This window comes from Ceratotherium simum, chromosome 1 (genome assembly GCF_057802395.1).
Source record: "Ceratotherium simum simum isolate JZ-2026a chromosome 1, ASM5780239v1, whole genome shotgun sequence".
Lineage (NCBI taxonomy): Eukaryota > Metazoa > Chordata > Mammalia > Perissodactyla > Rhinocerotidae > Ceratotherium > Ceratotherium simum.
Window position 1 is genome coordinate 105,748,692 of NC_141900.1, and position 18,117 is coordinate 105,766,808.

Here is an 18,117-nt window from a genome sequence, read left to right on the forward strand (position 1 = left end):
CTGAAGCAAGGAGGTATCCTGCTTGCTTTGAAGATGAAGAAAGGAGCTGTGGGTCAAGGAATGGAAGGAATGAGCTCCAGAAGCCAGAAGAGGCAAGGAAACAGATTCTCCCCTTAGAGCCTTTGGATGGGGCACAGCCTTACGTGCACCTTAATTTGGCCAAGTCATGGTTTTCGACTTCTGACTCCAGAACTGTAGGAGAATATGTGTGTTGTTTTAATTCACCAAGTTTGCGGTAATTTGTGATAGCGGCCATAGGAAACTAACACAGGGAGAGAACTTTATATGAGAAAAAAGCCTCTATCTGGGGGTGGGGGGGTCCCTATAGTAGACATCCCAGCTGTGTTAGTTCACTGGGGCTCCTTAACAAAGGATCACAAAGTGGGCGGCTTAAAGAAGAGATTTGATTGTCTCACAGTTCTAAATGCTGGAAGTCTGAGATCAAGGTGTTGGCAGGGCTGGTTCCTTCTAAAGCTGCGAGGGAGTCTGTTTCAGGCCTCTCTCCTAGCTTCCAGTGGTTTGCTGGCCATCTTTGGTGTTCCTTGGCTTGTAGAAGCATCACCTTCATCTTCACGTGCCGGTGCTGCATGGACTACATGACAGACCCCCAGTGAAACTGTGGATACCAGGGCTTGGGTGAGCACCCCTGCTTGGCAAGACCTCATATGTGTTATGTTGTCACACATTGTTGCTGGGAGAATTAAGTGTGTCCCCATGCAAATCCACTGGGAGAGACACCTGCATGCTGGTGGCTGGTTCCTCCTTGACCTCAGCCACAAGCACGTTCTCATCGCTGACTTTAATCTGTATCCTTTGTAATAAACCATAACCACGAGCATAAGAACTTTTTCTGTGTCCTGTGAGTCCTTCCAGTGAATCGTCAAGCCCCAGGGTGGTCTTTGGGACCTCCCACAGAAAGTTATATCACACACACACACACACACACACACACACACACGTCTTGTGAAAACTGAAATTGCTTGGGTGAGAATGGAGTTCCATAGGCAGTGATGAGCCACTATAGTCTTTGCCTGGGGAGCACATGATGATAATGGTGTTTGGGGTGTTGAGAATGGAATGGGAGTGTCAAGAGAATTGGCAACAGATGCATCAGCTCTATGGCCCAAGTGATGCTGTGTCTTGGTCCTGCAGCAGAGAAAGGATGAGAAGGCTGAGGTTTGTTTCCCTGGTGATGGTTGCCAGGCAGTCATCTGTTAATGGGCTGTAGGGAGCTCTCTTCCTGTCCTGTGATAGTGGCCACAGGGGCAGGTAATGTCCTGGGTTTGGAGCTGGCCAATGGATCCATAGAGGACTTGGTTCCTTGCACCACTTCAGGACTCTGATGGAGTGCTGCGCTGTGGAGTGTGAGATCCGTCTTCCCTGATGGCTGTCCAGAGGTGCCTGTCACACAACCTTGAGGAGTGAGGAGTAAATGCCCCATGGGGTGAATTTAATCAGCAAGGGAAAGAAGATGGCAAGGAGCCAGCGTCCTCTCACTTCCTTCCCCAGATGACTGGTTCCAAGACGCAGAGGTTCTATACCTTCCCATGACATCTCTGATGACTGAGCAACTAGGTGTGTTTTTTTGTGAAGATGTGGCCAGTTCCGTAAAGCACCACCTTTTAATTGCTTTCTCTCCTTCCCTGCTTCATTCCCCTTCACTCCTGCTTCCTTAGATCACACCTGCAATCAAACATGAGCACGTAATCTGTGCTCAGGCTCTGTCACTAGGGAATCTTGGCTAACACAGCATCTGTGAAAACCAGATGGATCACAGGAAGTTGTGATGAATGGAATTGCACAAAATGACTTGCCTCTGTCGAGGGAGAGGGGCTATCCTGCCTGAGTCGTCATAGAATGATGACTACCAGTTCCAGGGGTTGGTAGAGGGATAACCTGGGTTTGGCAAGGGGCTCAGTGTTTCTCTATTTATATTTCATACTGATTTAGGATATGAGAACACTTTTTAACATAAAATGTGTCCTCCTTTGCCTCTCCAGATGCAGTCTCTGCCCTTTTCCGCTTGCTCTGAGCCCTGGGCAGCTGATCTGCGTGGACTCTCCGAGTCCTGGCCCTGGGCTGCCCGTGGGGATGTAGGGAGGTCTGAATCATGTGTTGATTCCTCCCACTCCGCCCCCTGCCAAGCTGCCGCCTGGCTGCTGTCTCCCACAGCTGTGTCTGCCCTCTCTGGGCTCTGGACACGGTGCCTCCTCTGGCCCCTCTGATCTGGAGATGGTAAGCTCTCCCCTGATCCTAGCTCTGGGGAGCATGCCCATCTTTTCTTGATTTCCCTGAATTAATAGTCTTTTGGTTAAACTCTTCTTTTGCCTCTCTCAAGTGTGCCATTTATTTCCTTCTGGGACCCTGATGAGATAGTCTATCTCGAGACAGCTCATAAAATCAGAAATATGCTCTATCTTTAGGAATGTGTTTAGTGCATTTATATTTTATAAATCACAATAGCATCACATATATTTCCAAAATTGCATGCACAATCAGTACTGTTCATTCAGTATTCAATCAATGCTTGGTTTGCGTACAGATTTGTAGATCCCTTGTAATTATTTCTCAGGCTCCCAGCAAGGATCCAAAGCCCTGAGTTTGCAAACCCCTGTCATAGATGATTGGAAATCAGAGGCATCGATCACCATTGCCTTGAAAATTACTTGTGACTTAAGTCATGGTCCCCAACCTGGCTGGTTAACAGAATCACCTGAACCTTTTTTTTACACCCCATCTCCTCTGAGTTTCACCCCAGGTGCCTCTGATGATCAGCCATGTTTGAGATCAACGATTTAAGTAACCAAGAGTCCCCCACAGGGACTGGGGAGTTTGATTCCTAAAAGTTTGGCTTTGAAAATAAAGGTCAGCAGTGGGAGTGACCAGTTCACTCATGGTAAAGCCAATGCACATGACGCCCCTTCAGGCTCACAGGATCCCCAGTGCTTCCTCCCTTCCTGGATACACAGAAAACCTTTCCTGGCCCCATGGCACTGACTAATTCCCGCTACTGGGCTGGGAGCAGAATAGCATGCCTTGGGAGAAGCAGGTAAAAGCTGCTGTGGGGTCCTCCATACGCTCCTCCCCCTCTGCAGCGACTGTGACGTCACCCTCAGGAGGGGCCACAGTGTGCATGAGTGGGTCATCCACGGAGGACAGTCTCCAGACCCACAGGAGACTTTGAGTGAGCACAAAATAAACCTCATTGGGATAGTTTGGAATTGATTGTAATCACAGCAAATCCTAGCTTACCTAACTGACTTACCATCGTTGAGATATTGCTCAACGATTGTAAGTTATAATTCTAAAAACTGTACAGCGTCATGGAAGATTGCTTACAATACAAGGTTAAGAGAAACAATCGGGCTACAAAACTGCATGTGGTGGATATATAATTATGTAAAAATATCCATGCGCATGGGCCTATGCTGGACAGGAATGCATAGAAATTAAAATACTGTGTGAAAGTGATGGGAATTATGAGGTATTAAAATGAAAAATAATTTTGCTTTTGAAATATCTTTAAAGTCTTTGAAATGATTATAATAGTTTCCTCCTCCTCTTTCTTCTTTCTTCTTCTCCTTCTTCTTCCTCTTCCTTATTTTCATTTTTGAAAGAAGTCAGAAGGGAGCACTTCTTCATGGCAATGGCAAGCTGAGCATGGGGACGCTGCTCCCGCATGAAGAGCTGGAGTGGGGAGGAGGGAGGCCCGCTGAGGCTGTGCCCACCGGGAGCTGTCCTGGAGCAAGGGTGTTTGGACGTCGTGAAGTTCTTGGAGGATTTGAATGAGGTTCTTACAACGTAAACCTAGACTTTTAGATTGGTCATATTTATGCTCTTTATATTTTCTATAATTACTATTTTTTTTTTTTATCAGTGCTCAGTTATGTTCCATTTGAAAACAGTGACCCAAAGCAGTGATTCTCAACCAGGGACACCTTTGCCTCTCTGGGGACGTCCGGCCACGTCTGGACACATTTTTGTTTGTCATGACTGGGTGGGGGTGTTGTCTGGTGGGTAGAGGCCAGGGAGGTGCCCCCACCCTACAATGCACAGGTCAGCCCCACAACAAAGAATTATTGGGCTCAGATGCCAATAGTACCACCGGGGAGGAGCCCGGCCAAGGGGAAAGAAGGAAGGAAGGGTCTTCTGTCCCTTCCTGCCCTGCAGCTTTCTAGGAGGAGCAGCGGGTTTCCACCCAGGGAACTGACGGCCTTGGAAATGCGAGAGCTCCAGGGAAACACAAAGGCTCTGGCGACCACCACTCGCGCAGCCGGCTCCCCACACCGGCGTCCCCACATCTGCTTCACAGGGTTGCGCTTGCTTTTACAGAAGCTCTTTCTTCATTCCTTCTAAGATGTTAACGCTCACATCTTTCTTTGGTGACTGGCAGGACCGGGGATCCCTGGGAACGGTGAGTTTCTGGGGAGCAGACAGGCGTGCTCAGGAGGGGAAATAGGGGTGCTTAAACCGGTCTCACCCACCGGGAATTTTCTAGACCTTGACCTAACCCCTACCCACTAGTAAAGTATTTGTAGAGCTCTTTTTGTGGATGATAAAGGTCAAAGGAAGTGGGAATTGCTGGAGAATTTCCCAGCGAGAGCCTCATTAGAGGGAGTGCTAGTGGTGTGTATTTTGTAGGGACTCTGGAGGTGGCCACCCCGTACCCCTTCAAAGAGGGGACCTGCTGCCCCAGCTGCTGGGAGAGCTGTCAGGACTTGTCTCGGCGACAGAGTTGCCTCAGCTGCAAAGACTTACTGTCTTCCTGGATGGGCCCCCTCCAACGACTAGTGGTAGCAGGACATGGAGGCTGGGCCATTTGGCCCACGGTGGGCAACTCTGCAGTGGCACGTGGACTCCAGGGTGCCCGTGGGGTTGGCCCAGGCTTTGTGGAGCCAGAAGCTCCGTTGACTCCTTCTTGTGTCCAGTGCTGCGTCCCTCCCTCCACCAGTGTCTGTGCCTGACAGGTGTCCCTCACTCAGACTCCATCGCAGCATCCGCTTCCAGGAAAGCCGGCCTGTGACGGGGGAATGGAGGATTCTGGAAGTTCAACACTCTCAGTGCTCAAGGGCTTCCAGAAAGGACTGGAGCGTTAGACTTACTAACAAAAAGAAGCCACTCGGGAATGAAAACGTGAAAGCCGTTTGACACGAAGGCACTGGAAACGCTGAGACGGCGGGTTTAGTTCGGGCTTCTTTCTGCAGCAATTATTCATAGCAGGCCATATATCTCCCGGCTGTGCTCCCCCTGACAAGATGAAGTGCATTCCTGACGTACGGAATTTCCCAATAAAGATTTCATTGTCTCGTTCCCCTGCGAGGAGTGATAAGTGAACTTGATATTTCTCTGTTCAACCTTCATCAATAAAAAATTGTTCTGGTTGGGTTATTCCTGTTGATTCTTGATGAAGTGATGTCTTATGAGTGCCATTCAATTCTAAACTTCAGAAAGAGGCAGGGATATAGGGCACGGCGAAGTGGAGGCATTAACTGTCGAAATGTGTATTAATGGCTGTGTGCATACATAACTCAGTGAAATAAATACACAGTTCTCAGGGATTTAATACACCTCATCCAGAAAGGGATACATCATACATTAAAACATAATTACTGGCTGGAAATGGAAATAGATCACCTGCTAAACCAGATCCATCAACCTGGAATACATTACCCGCTGGACCCGAGAGCGGCCCTATTGGGTCTGACAGATCACCGCCTCGCCCAGACACAGGGCCCCTGATTTAGACCCGCAGCACTAATGGGCTAAATCGGGGGCCACCCCTTGACTGAAATATATTGTCACCCAGTGAGAAGTATCTCTGTGACGGAGCACATTGACTGAAGATTAAATCCGCCCTATGGTCTGGTAGACTCCTCGGGGCTGCCAGAGCGGGCGGGTAGTCGTGTGCGGCCTGGCTCTCTGGGGCCCCAGTGGGGGGCAGCTCCCCGCCTGTAAGTCAGTCAGCGATGGTGGCCAGACCCTGTCTCTAGGGACATGGAGGAGGCCCAGAGCCGGCCGCCCTCCCTGTGGATGAGGGGTGGCTCCCCATGCTGGCCGTAGGGCCCGCGACCGGGAGGCTGGTTGCAGAGGGAGAGCAAGTTTCACTGTGTACTTTGTGTATCAACTCAGCTTGCAGTACCCCCTTTCTTTAATCTCCAAACACCATTTTGTGGGGGTGTGGGAAGGGGTGGAAAATTCTTTCCATGTGCTGCTTAGGGTTTCTCTTTAAAGACTTTACTTCTCCCAGACCACTCTCGGTGCTCAACTTCAGCAAGTTTAACTCCCAGAGGGATGTGTGTATGTGAACTTGTGTGTGTGCGAGATGGTATGTGTGTATTTGTGTGTTTGCATGGGTATGAGAGTTGATGTGTGTGTTTGTGTGTATGTCTGTAGGTGGTGTGTGAGTTGGTATGTGTGTGAGACAGTGTGTGTGAGTTGGTGTGTAAGTAGGTGTGTGTGTGAGATGGTGTGTGTGTGTTTGAGTTTGTATGTGTGTGAGACTTGGTGTGTGCACTTGTGTGTATGTGTGATGGTATATATGTGTGAGTTGGTGTGTAAGTTGGTGTGTGTGTGAGATGGTATGTGTGTTTGTGTGTGTGTAGGTGAGTTGGTGTGTGTGTGTGTTTGTGTGGACACCAGGTGGGATTTGCTTCAGACTGTGGATTTATGCAGGCCGCTGAACCTGAGCTGGGAGATGAGGTATGTGGAAACCAGGAGCTGGAAGGAACTGTAGAGAACGGCTGGCCCAGCCTCTGTGTTACAGGTGAGGGCACTGTTCTAAAGAGGGCAGTGACTTGGCCATGGTCCCATTCGTTTGTGGGGAACCAAGCTCTCCTAATTCTCAGGCCAGTGCAGGGCCTCAGAGTATCGACTGGGCCTTCGGGGTGTATGCAGGGGTGCGGCTTCTCAGGCAGCAGAAGGGGACTAGCGTGGTGTGGAGTGCAGGGGCTGGATCCTATGATAAGAGTGTGTTTAGTTTTGTGAGAAACCACCCAACTGTCTTCCAAGGTGGCTGCGCCATTTTGTGTTCCCACCAGCAGTGAGTGGGAGTTCCCGTTGCTCCACATCCTTGTCAGCGTATGGTGTTGTCCGTGCTCCGATTTTGCCATTCTAATAGGTGTGTGGTAGAATCTCAGTGTTGCCAAAGGCAGTTTTTAAGAAATCTAGATGAAGTTCTTTCTAATCCTTTCCCTTCCTTCCCAGCACCCTATTTCACCTCCAGCCCACTTTTCTCCTACCCGACGCAGTCTGGGGACTCTCGGGATCCCTAGTATCCATCGACTCCCTTGTGACTCTCTACCCAGCCTGGTCACCATGAGTAGTGTCCTGTGCTCTGGGTGGCCACTCCCCTGCCTATCCCCCTCTATCCACACAGTTATTTTGGGGCTGTCAGAAAGGAAGGTGCTCCATTTACTCAATTCACAAAAACATGTAATTGACTGATAAACCCTGAATTCTCTAGATATTTCCATTCTGAAAATACCAATCTCTCATCTGTTCAGTCTGAATTTTGCTGCTAAAGACCCAAATTAATTTAAAACCAGAATTCCTAGATCTTAGTCTCTCTGTTTCCTCACCTGTGAAATGGTCCTATTGGACTCCAAGGATGAATTTCTAAAGCCTTATGTGACCAAAGTGATTGAAAGTGAGAGAAAACTGAATAAATACAGCAGAGTTTTGGCAGTTGTAGGGGTGGTGGGGTCTGCATAGAGGCAGGCTAGGAATGCCGTCTGCTGACCTGGCCGCGGCCTCTCTAAACCACCCTTGCTCTTCAGTTTCTTCCATCCTCTCCCCTGAAGCTGCAAGGTCTCTGAAAGCTCCCTCTGACTTTTATTCTCAGAGCCTCAGAGGCTCCCCAGCAGCAGCATGAGGAGGCCTATGCCTGGAAGAGTGGGCAGAGCAGAGGCAGCCACTCATATATGTGCTGCTGGTAAACCAGGGGCTCACGTAGGCCCTCTGGTAATTCAATCCCTCGTATAAAGGGCCCCACTGCTCTGAGAGCAAGTGTCAGGTCAGTACAAGGGTGTTGCAACACGCCCAGCAGTTCTCAAAACCAAGCTGTGCAAGGCAGTCCCCTGGAGGTGGTTGGGGGAGAGGCTTGTTAAAAAGCCAGCTTACTGGGTCCTGCCTCCAGAGGCTCTGATTCAGTGAGCCTGGGATGGGGCTCAGGAATCTGTGTTTTTAATAAGCACTTGCTGTGGACCGACTTGTGTTCCCCCAAATTCTTATGTAGAAGCCCTAACTCTCCACATGGTGACTGTATTTGGAGGCAGTCCTTTACAGAAGTAATTAAGGGTAAATGAGGTCAAAAGGGTGGGCCCTGATCAGATAGGATTAGTAGCCTTATAAGAAGAGACAGGACAGAGCTCACCCTCTCTCCGCCGCGTGAGGACACAGTGAGAAGGGGGCTGTCTACAAACCAGGAGGAGAGCTTGCACCCAAACCAAATCGGCTGGCACCTCGATCTTGGACTGCCAGCCTCCAGAACTGTGAGAAAATAAATTCCTGTGGTTTAAGCTGCCTCGTTATGGCATTCTTTTATGGCAGCCAGAGCAGACTGATACAGCACTACAAGCGATTCCGATGCAGGCTCATTTTGTAGCCGAGAAACAAAGATGTCACTGCTGGTTTTGTTGTCAGAATCGACATCTGAACCGGGGTGTACTGGGTTCCGGAGCCGGGGTCCCTCCCCTGAGTGGTTCTGCCTCCTGTTGACCCGACACCGGGTTTGCCTTTATGATGGGAGATTGAGGGTAGTAAGGGGTGTACATTGTGCCCACAGGGCCGAGGGCTGTGCGGGCGCTTTGCACATGTTGCCTCGCGTTGACCTCACGCCGTTCCTCATGGTTGTCTGGGGTGGCAGTTCTATTACCCTGGTTTACAGACAAGCACGTTGAGGGTCGGAGGAGGAAAGTTGCTGGCTTAAGGTCACCCAGCTGGAGAATGGGAGAGTCAGGATGATTTGGATCCAAAATGTTGTCCTCTTTTTATCACGTTAGGCAGCCATGGGCACTGCCACTGCCACCTCCCCAGGTATCTTCTTGAGTCTCCACAATGGCTCCTCTCCTGTGACTTTCGGGTTACGCCGTTGTCTCTGAGTGTTTGTGGTGGAGCCTGGGGAACGTGCGGGCACACAGCAGCTTGTCTTCTCGGAAGCTCTGAGGGTCATCTGGAGGTGACACGCCTGAATTTACTGGATCCTTTCCCTCTCTCTCCCTCAGTTCCTCCTGCCTTCTGGAGATCAGAAAGGAGCCTCTTCCCAGGGCCACGGGCTGGGTGGTATTTTACCAAAGCTGCTTCTTGGATCTTCCTCTACTCTCGTTAGATTGTTCTCTTACCTGAAGATAGAGAGCCCATTCCGGGAAGGTACGTATATTTTTTTCCAATTGATTTCTTGTCAGGTCTAACAAGATCAATCAAATCATATGGCCAATAAAGCTGATTTAGCACTCATCAAGTCCCATGACATCTCATATGCGCCGAGAATGAATGACAAGGAGGCAAAGCTGCTCTGTGTGTCTTCACCCTCCTGGTCACAGGAGGATACCATAGCCAAGTGCTCACCTTCTAAGGCCCCTTTCTCACCCAGCAGACAGATGCCAGGGCAGACCCGGGGCAGGCAGGTCCTTACTATGCTGGTAGGAAGCAAAGCCATGAAGAGGGCAGCAGGACAGATTTTATCCACGAACTAGCAGGAGGAAAGAGGCAGAAACTACAGCTCTGATGGTGCCATTAGAGAGGAAATAACTGAGATGTTTAGGAGAAAACATAATTGGGAAAATTAATAGTTTACATTTTGACTTTGTATCGGGAAGTCCCACCGCTAACTCCCATCCACCGTCTAATGAAGAGGCATGCCTGCACTGCTGTGACTGGACCATGCGACCGGCCCCTTCTTGGCCATGGCTGCTTGGTCAAGGGTGGGCACACAGTCTGAGATAGGCCACAGAATTCTCCCTTTGGAATTTGAAAGTGGGCATTTAGAGACCGAGCTAAGAGCAGAGGATAGAGAAGAAGCCAACACTTGTAGCGTAGCTTGTCTTGTCAGTGCAAAGGTTCACAGGCTGAGAGTTCACAGACCCTTTGCCTGAGGTCCCTAGAGGTGACCCTGTCCCCATTTCTTCAGCTTCTCTTGGGGCCCCTAACACCCATACCCTACAATAAATTCTCCTTTTCTGGAGAGAGCCTGCATGGATTTATATTCCAGAGAACCAAGCATATCCTGATTAAAACAGGTTTCTCTGAGGAATGATCTGCCCTAGCTCGTATAGATTTTGAAATTGAGAAGTTTTATGTAAAGTGGACTTTAGAGACCATGCAGTCCTAGGATTGCTGATTTGTAGCCTGCGGGAATCTTTCTTGTGGATTGCACTAGAAATTTTTGAATATTTTTAGTTGTTCATGTAGGCTCTCCAGTTTACCCCAGGCCCCACTGTTCCCTTTTGTCCATACCGTGCCTACTTCACGCAGTGTCATTCCTTTCCAGCCCCTGAGGACATTCAGCTTGTGACTCCTGATCAAGCCCAACCCTTGAACTTTACAGAAAGAAGTGACTTACCCAAGGCCACACAGTTAGGTATTATCATGACTGGGGCCAGAATCAAGTTTTTCTGACTTCCAGGAAAAGTGCAAATGGAACGCTAGCAGTGATGGTTAATTTTCCCTTCAACTTTATTGAGCTATAATTGACATATAACACTGTGTTAGTTTAAGGTACAATGTGATGATTTTATACACCTGTATATTGTGAAATGATTACCACAATAAGTTAGTTAACACGTTGTGATGGTTAATTTTATGTGTCAACTTGACTGAGCTAAGGGATGCCCAGATTACTGGGAAAAATTATTTCTGGGTGCGTCTGGGAGGATGTTTTTGGAAGAGATTAGCATTTAGTGGACTGAGTAAAGAGATTGGCCCTCACCAAAGTGGACGGGCACCGTCCAATCCATTGAGGGCCCGAATGGAACAAAAAGATGAAGGAAGGGCGCTTCTCTCTCTCTCCTTGAGCTGGGACATCCATATTTCCTGGTCTCGGACATCAGAGCTCCTGGTGCTTGGGCCTTCAGACTCGGACCGAATCATACAAACCACCGGCTCTCCTGGTTCTAAGTGGTGTGGGAAGCTGCTGGAGGATTTTGAACAGATGAGTGAACTCATCACCTTTTTGATTGAAAAGGGTCACTCTGGCTGGTGTGGAGACTGAAGAGGAGAAGCTATAGGGAGGCAAGGGACCAGCCAGGAGGCTGCTGCCACGGTCCAGGTGAGAGACCACAGCGGCTTTGATGACAGCAGCAGCCACAGAGGTGGTGAGGCTGGTGTTGCCTACTTAGCTTCCTCTTGGAGCTTCACAATGCACATCAGCACACAAAGCTCCTGGAAGCTCCAAGTGACAACAACAAGAACAAACCCTGCTGTTTGGCATAACCCAGCATTTCCCAAATCATGACAGCCCCCCCCCCCCTCCGCCCATTATTGCTATTGATATTCTGCACATCGAATTTCTGGAAAACATAATTTGGAAAACTACTCCTCGCTCTGCTCCATGCAATTTCAAATAATAAGGTCACCAGGGGAAAGTGGGAGTTGAAAGTTCTCCTGTGATGCGTCTTCACCAAGCCATCATCTCATCTACCCGTAGGTATAAATTAGGGCCGTTTGCTACATGCAGTGGGTCCTGCTTTATCAACTCAGTATACTCTGCAGATGACACAATCCCTTCCCTGCAATCTCTCTGGGGAGAAGGATGCAAAGAATCCGCGAATGGTTCAGTGTACACCAGTTTTATTGTATCGAGGGGATGGAGGTGAGGTGATGGTTTACAAATGTTCCATTCACCATTGGTTAATTTGGGCCCCGGTGGTCTTTCCTCTGGCTGTGCCCCTTGTCCCATGCCTCCGTCATCCTAGGCTGCAGCTGAATAAAAGGGCAGCAATATCTAGAGAAGCCTCGCAAGGCAGACCTACCCATTCCCCTTCCTCAAATGTTGGCTCATATGTTACCCTCTGGGAAACCCTAAGTGGACCCCTAAGATGGGTGGTCGTTTTCTGGCGTCTGAGAAGGTCTCTCAATTGCAGCGTTGCACTGGGCAGTATTAGCTCTAAAGCTCTGGCTTTAGAGCTTTGGGGCCAATAAAGCTGGAGCAGGGCAGCTCTTGGGGCCCTAAGACATGTGGAGACTTATTTCTGACACAGATTAAGACAGAGGGCAACTTGAGGTTTGCCAGAGGGTACTTTACGAGCCAACGCTTTGGGAGAACTGGTATGGAGTCTTTTCTGGTGTCTCTGCAATGACGTCACCTGGCTGGCTACCTGCCTTTCACGAGTGGCCTTAGGGCCATGTCTACACGTTCATGGACATTGACAACCTGAGTCCCACAATGCACCCTGAAAGCAAACCCAGTGCCTGGTTCTTCCACTTGGCTGGTGTCATTGGCAGAAATTTCACCTTCCTTGTCTGTGAAGAGACGAGGCTGTCTCCAGGCCTCCCACGCCCACGTGCTACACTTCAGTATTGACTGTCACCATCTTGTGTGTCCAGCTCATTTGAATCTCCACCCATTCCCAGCAGTGGGCATTCTGGGGATGATGAATCGTGGCCTCTTGTCATCTGGTCGTCTCCCCCTGATCAACGACCGGGGGCTCCTAGTGGGAGCCATGCGAGTCAGCCATCCATCACAGCAGCCTGTCAACAGAACGCCACGGCGGGTGATATGTTACCGCCATTCCTCACAAGGTGCTTGGCACCGTCAGGAGCTGCACGCCGCACACGGCTGGTGTTTGGTTACACCCCATTTTGTGTGTGTGGGTGTGTGCGCACGCTTGTGTATTTTCCACTCCTCTTCATTCAAGGCTTAGACAAAGATGCAGAGGCACTCGGGGAAAACCCACACCCCAGAACCAGAATTACAGAATCCTAAATGTGTGTAAGTGGGAGAAATCTCAGAAACTCGAAAGCTCTCTACACTGTGATGAATGAAACCAATCCACATGGCAAATACTTTTGATTGATAAATGACCTACATGAGTTTTTGGGACCAAGAGCAGCAAAATATATATTGCAGCAATTCCCAAGCAACGCCCTATAACAAATACCTATTGTTTGTGGCATCGATAAAGTAGTAATTCTGTGACCTCCCACCCCAGGCTCAGGGTGTGTGTCCTCAGCTAGCCTCTTGTAAGCAGCAGCTGCTTCCCATGGAAGCCTGAGCATCTTCAGGTGCCAGGGGACCTGGGGGTGTCCAACCTGGGATGGGTGAATCCCTTCCCTCTACGAGGGCTCTCCCCTGCTGCTTCATGACTCTCTACAGGAAAGAGCCAGAATCTTCCCACCTGCATAAAACCCTGGGCAGGGGAAGTAGAATTGAGGGAGATGGTAGTACCCCCCTGGGCACACATAGTGTTACCAGACCTACCCAATTAAACTAAAACCCGAGGAAAGTGGACCCTGGGGCTGAGTGAGGTGCTCACACACATACACTGGATGTAACTCAGATGCTGAGGGCCTAAGCGTTTCAGATCACAGATATGCGCACGTGAGGGCCTGTCCTGTCAAACATTAAAGTCTAACTTCTCAGATAGTTAGAGAGGTGAGATCAGATTCCAGGTGAGCATTTCTCAGAGTTAGAGGCTGGGATTCCCACTGCGAGATGGGAGCCGTTCAGAGCGTGGGCGGAATGGAAGAGCTGCTGCCACTGCCCCACGCCCCCCGGGGCTGTGTGTGCCGGCAGGGGCTGTGTGTGCCCCCCGGGGCTGTATGTGCCAGCAGGGGCTGTGCAGAAGGGGGCCAGCTGAGTGGTGGGGCAGTTCCTCCTCAATGCACGCGTGCCTGCAGATGGCACGGATGTGCCTGGGACGTCTTAACTCCCACTCCCCTCTCCCATGTGAGACCCCCAGCGAGTGGGGTTCTAGAGCCTGCGGATGCGCTTGGTGTGGCTAACAGCAGCCGTCCACTTCCTCTGGTTCTCGGGGAAGATCCTTTGTTCTGTCCCACAGTGGGGGTGGGGCTGCGCTGCATTTCGTGGGAGACGAGCTATTGGTGTTGAATATGGTGCTGCTGTAAGGAGTTTTAGAGGGTCCTTTGGCAATTGGTGATTTTCATATACTGTGCTGGTTTTGGGAACCAGCTCTGATAAGCTGTGTCTCTTCTGTTATTCAAGTCCCAATCCCTGCCCACTGGGGTCCAAAGACGGCTGACGACTCGCTTTCCACGTGTCTGTGCAGGTGTACTCATGGCTCTGCAGGCCTTGTTCTCGGTGTGGGGTAGGAGGCCGGGGTGGAGGGGGGCCGTGTGAGAAGCTGGGCCAGCTCTCCCTGCCCTGGCCAGGCACCTGGATCCTCTCCTTACAGTGACAGGTGAGGAGTCCCCGTGCGTCCCCAGGGAGAGGGGACAAGGCAGCTTCATTTAGGGAGAGAGAAAATGACGGAATCAGTGTTTTCCTGAGAGCAGGTTTTGCTGGAAGAAAGTGGGCAGGGGGAGACCATGAGGGCACTGAACACCCCACAGAGGAGCAAGGTGGGTGCTAGCAACTGGCTGTGCCCGTCAAATTCATGTGTTGAAACTTAACCCCCAAGGTTGTGGTGTTTGCAGGTGGGGCCTTTGGGAGATGCTGAGGTCACGGGGGTGGAGCCCTCAGGAACGGGATTAGTGTCCTTATGAAAGAGACCCCACAGAGCAAACCTGCCCCTCTGCCCTGTGAGGACACAGTGAGAAGACGGCCGCCCACGAACCAGGAAGCTGCCCTCACCAGACACCCAATCTGCTGGCGCCTCGATCTTGGACTTCCAGCCTCCAGCACTGTGGGGAGTAACTTTCTGTTGTTTATAAGCCACTCAGTCTGTGGTATTCTGTTATAACAGCCCGAGTGGACTAAGATGGGCGGCATGGGAGGGGAAGGATCAGCGAGGAGGACACCAAAGCCACGGGCTGGAGACATGGGAGGCGGGCGTCTCTGGGATCTGAGTGGGCCCGTTGCAGCTCTGCACACACACAGCAGACGCTTCATAAATACTTCCCATTTGCCTGGGTAAGCTCATTGCTTTCTAGCCCCCCTTGAAAAAACCCTGTGAAGTGTAACGACACGAGCGAACGAGGGGAGAAGCTGGAGCCTCTGACAGGGAAAGGGCTGGGGAGATTAACTGGGATAGCGACAGTGGATGGAGATGCAAAGTGCAGGCAGAGCAGATGAGCGCATGTTGATAGAGGAGGAATAAAAATAAAATACAGGAATGGATGTAATTTCAGCGGAACAGGAAGCTTTATGAGGAGTTATTGCCCGGAGCCAAAGAATCAGAGGCAGGCAGTGGAAAAAACAGCCGCCAGCGAAGCTGCAGGAGAGCAGTTTGTGATTTTGAGAGGGTCGGGCAGAGGAGCCACGTCTTCAGTGTCGGAAGGGGGCAGCTTTCTCCTTCCGAGCTCAGTGACCTTAAGACTCCCAACCAGATCGTAAGCAATTCAAGGATGGGGTCACGTCTCTTTTTAACATTTCTTGTATCGCCTCTTGCCCCAAAATCATTCTCTCCTGCAGCCCCCATAGTTGATGGTTTTCCCATAATTGTCACAAATCCAGAATACGGAGGGCCAGTGGACTGGTGTCTCTTCAGCTGGGAGATTGGCCCCTGATCCTTCTGGGGCTCACTTTCAGAGCACCTGTGTCCAGCCAGCATCGTCTGCTCGATGGTCTGAGTGCCTACAAGTGCTGGCCAGGAGAACAAATGGCTGGAGGTCAGACGAGGAGCACCGAGACCCAGTCGCACCCAGGACCCTTGTCAGGACGACTCAGGCGAGGGGAAGAAAGGATGAGACATCACTGCTGGCAAGCACGGGGACGGTCAGGGCCGGGGCCGCAGGGCCAGCTGGCCTTCCATGGTGACATTCATTGGGATGAGGGGAAAATGCCAGAGCAGCTCGTCATTGGCATAGTTTCGAACCCCCCTCCCAGGCTTCTTTCTTTGTATCTATAGCATTTAAATTGTGAGGAGACTCGGAGCTAAGGGTAGCGCTTAATCTTAATAGATTTCCTAGGCCTAGGTTTTCTGGTAAAATTATTTTACTCTTCCATCTTCTTTGAGTAGATTTTGTCATTTTACCCTCATTTTAATGCTTTTCATTGTGTTCTTGTCTTTCGGTAAAAGGCATCTCAAATTTTTTGGGTGTAGGTACTACTTCACGGACACTCTGATCTAGCCAAATCATTCCTTCGTTGCCTGAAGGATGCCTTTCTGTCTTCGCCTTGTCTGAACCACTCTCCCCTTTCTTCTCTTGGCTTAAAGCCTTCCCATTTTTCTCACATTCTTCACCCTGCATGAAGTCCTCCCCTTCTACAGTGGACCCGAGTGACCGGTCCTGCCTCTGACAACTGGTGCTCTTACTCTCTGACCTGCTCACTTGATCCACAGACACACGCAGCTCTGTCACAGATTTGGCTTCTTGCACTAGTAACAGGCTTTGCTACTGTTTTCAACTTGTCGTAAGCGCATGCGTGTCTGAGCTAAGTTATAAGTTCCTGGAGGAACATCATCTTTTCGAAGGAGGTGTATGTAAATGTGTAAATATCGAGACTCGTTGTTCAGGCTAATTGGGGTAAAGCCAGAAGGAATCCGTGCAGTCTGAGTTACAGCATTCATTGACACAGGTGTCTCACCTTCACGTTTACACAAAACACGAGTGAGATTAGCAAAATATCATGTATTCACCATGCAAACTCCAAGGCTCTGTTTTAATGAATGAATGGGTCATTAATGATGATTTTTGTTTGATTTTGGCTTATTGTATATTAACCAGTCCTTTTGTGTATTCGAAAATAGTTTGTTCTATTAAATTAGGTTAAATGTGCATCCTGCAATCTTGCTCACGCTATTTCTTGGCAAATTTCTTTCTTTTATATTTTTTATACTAATAACTTTCAGAACACTCAGAGCTAAGTTTTATATTTGATTTAAAAATTAATTTAGTATTTTAGCAGCGCAGGCTAAGGTCAGTGGACACAAATTCCAAATGAGTAGGGTCTGAGAAATGAGATCTTAATTTTCTAGCTCTGGCTCTAGGAAAAGGAGCCCAGGATATGTGGCTTCAGGTTGTGTGCTGCCAATGCTGAGCTGGGTGGCTTCCTGCTCCTGAGCAGGTCTGATGAGCACTAAGCTTCCTTCCGGGTCTATGAGTTTAAGCGGGAAGGGGTCAAAAGTGACCTTCCAGGAAGCAGGAACGCAAAAGTGGCACCTCCCGATTGCATCAGCCCCATTTAAGGCTGATCGCAGGGTTTTTCTGCCCAAGTGGAGATCCTCATTTTGGGTGTCATAACTGTGGCCCACCAAGGAAAAACAGCATTAGTGGTCTTAGTGAAGTACCTTTATCTTGTTCTCCCTGGTCTGTTCCAATGCGCTGGAGGAAAAACAAAAGTTGCTGAAGCTAGCGTGTGGTTGAAAGGCAATAATGAGCGCCTGTTGGAAACACTTCGTGTACACACAGCCCAGGTGACTCCTGTGGAAGCAGGGTGGGGAGGGCCATTATCTGACAAAGTAACACATGGGCCAAATTATTTCCCAACTGCCTTCTGAACGGTAGGAGCTGTGGTTGCCTGCCCTCCTCCTAAAGGCTCTTCTGTGGTTGTAATGAAGTAGAAGCCATTAAACAATAGATACGAATCACTGGCTCTTCGGGAGCTCCTGGGGTATTGATTTGAGTGCTACAAGAATAAATTGTCATCCTCTTTGACTTATCCGGGATTATATTTCACCACTAATTGAAGTTCACCTGGGGAGAGTTCCCTTGAATAAAAAGAGCTCTTGGACTCTGGCAGATTCTAGAAACAACTGCTTTGCTGAAGGAGAGTGTGGACCTCTTGCAGCTGAAGCTCTCTGGCCCTACGAGACAGTTGCACATTGCGTGTCGTAAGCAATGCTGTCGAAATCGCACATTATTTAGAATTATTATTTAGAATTCCCAAAATCCATGTGATCTAACAAAATGGACACAGTGTCCGTACAGCAAATTCTTTGCTCATTATTGCTCGAGGTTGACTTCACTGTTGATAGAAAGCCATACCGCTGGATATTTTTTTGTTTGTGGTGTTACAATCATATCTAAACGGCAAATACAATAAAGTCAGCTATAATTTGT

At 49.5% G+C, this 18,117-nt stretch overlaps 1 protein-coding gene across 5 annotated transcripts in view; it reads left to right on the top strand.

Moving 5' to 3' along the window:
• The window catches only part of ACTR3B (actin related protein 3B), a 146,201-nt gene that overhangs the window by 120,029 nt on the left and 8,055 nt on the right, over window positions 1-18,117 (top strand). For 4 of the 5 annotated variants that reach the window (XM_087433501.1, XM_087433518.1, XM_087433490.1 and 1 more), the window contains 2 exons: window positions 9,222-9,366; window positions 10,487-10,629. In XM_087433501.1, the coding sequence (XP_087289627.1) occupies window positions 9,222-9,366; window positions 10,487-10,614 (273 nt within the window). In that variant the 3' untranslated portion in view covers window positions 10,615-10,629. Of the gene's footprint in view, window positions 1-9,221; window positions 9,367-10,486; window positions 10,630-18,117 lie in introns of those variants that run through there. The other variant, XM_087433496.1, reaches the window with a different exon arrangement.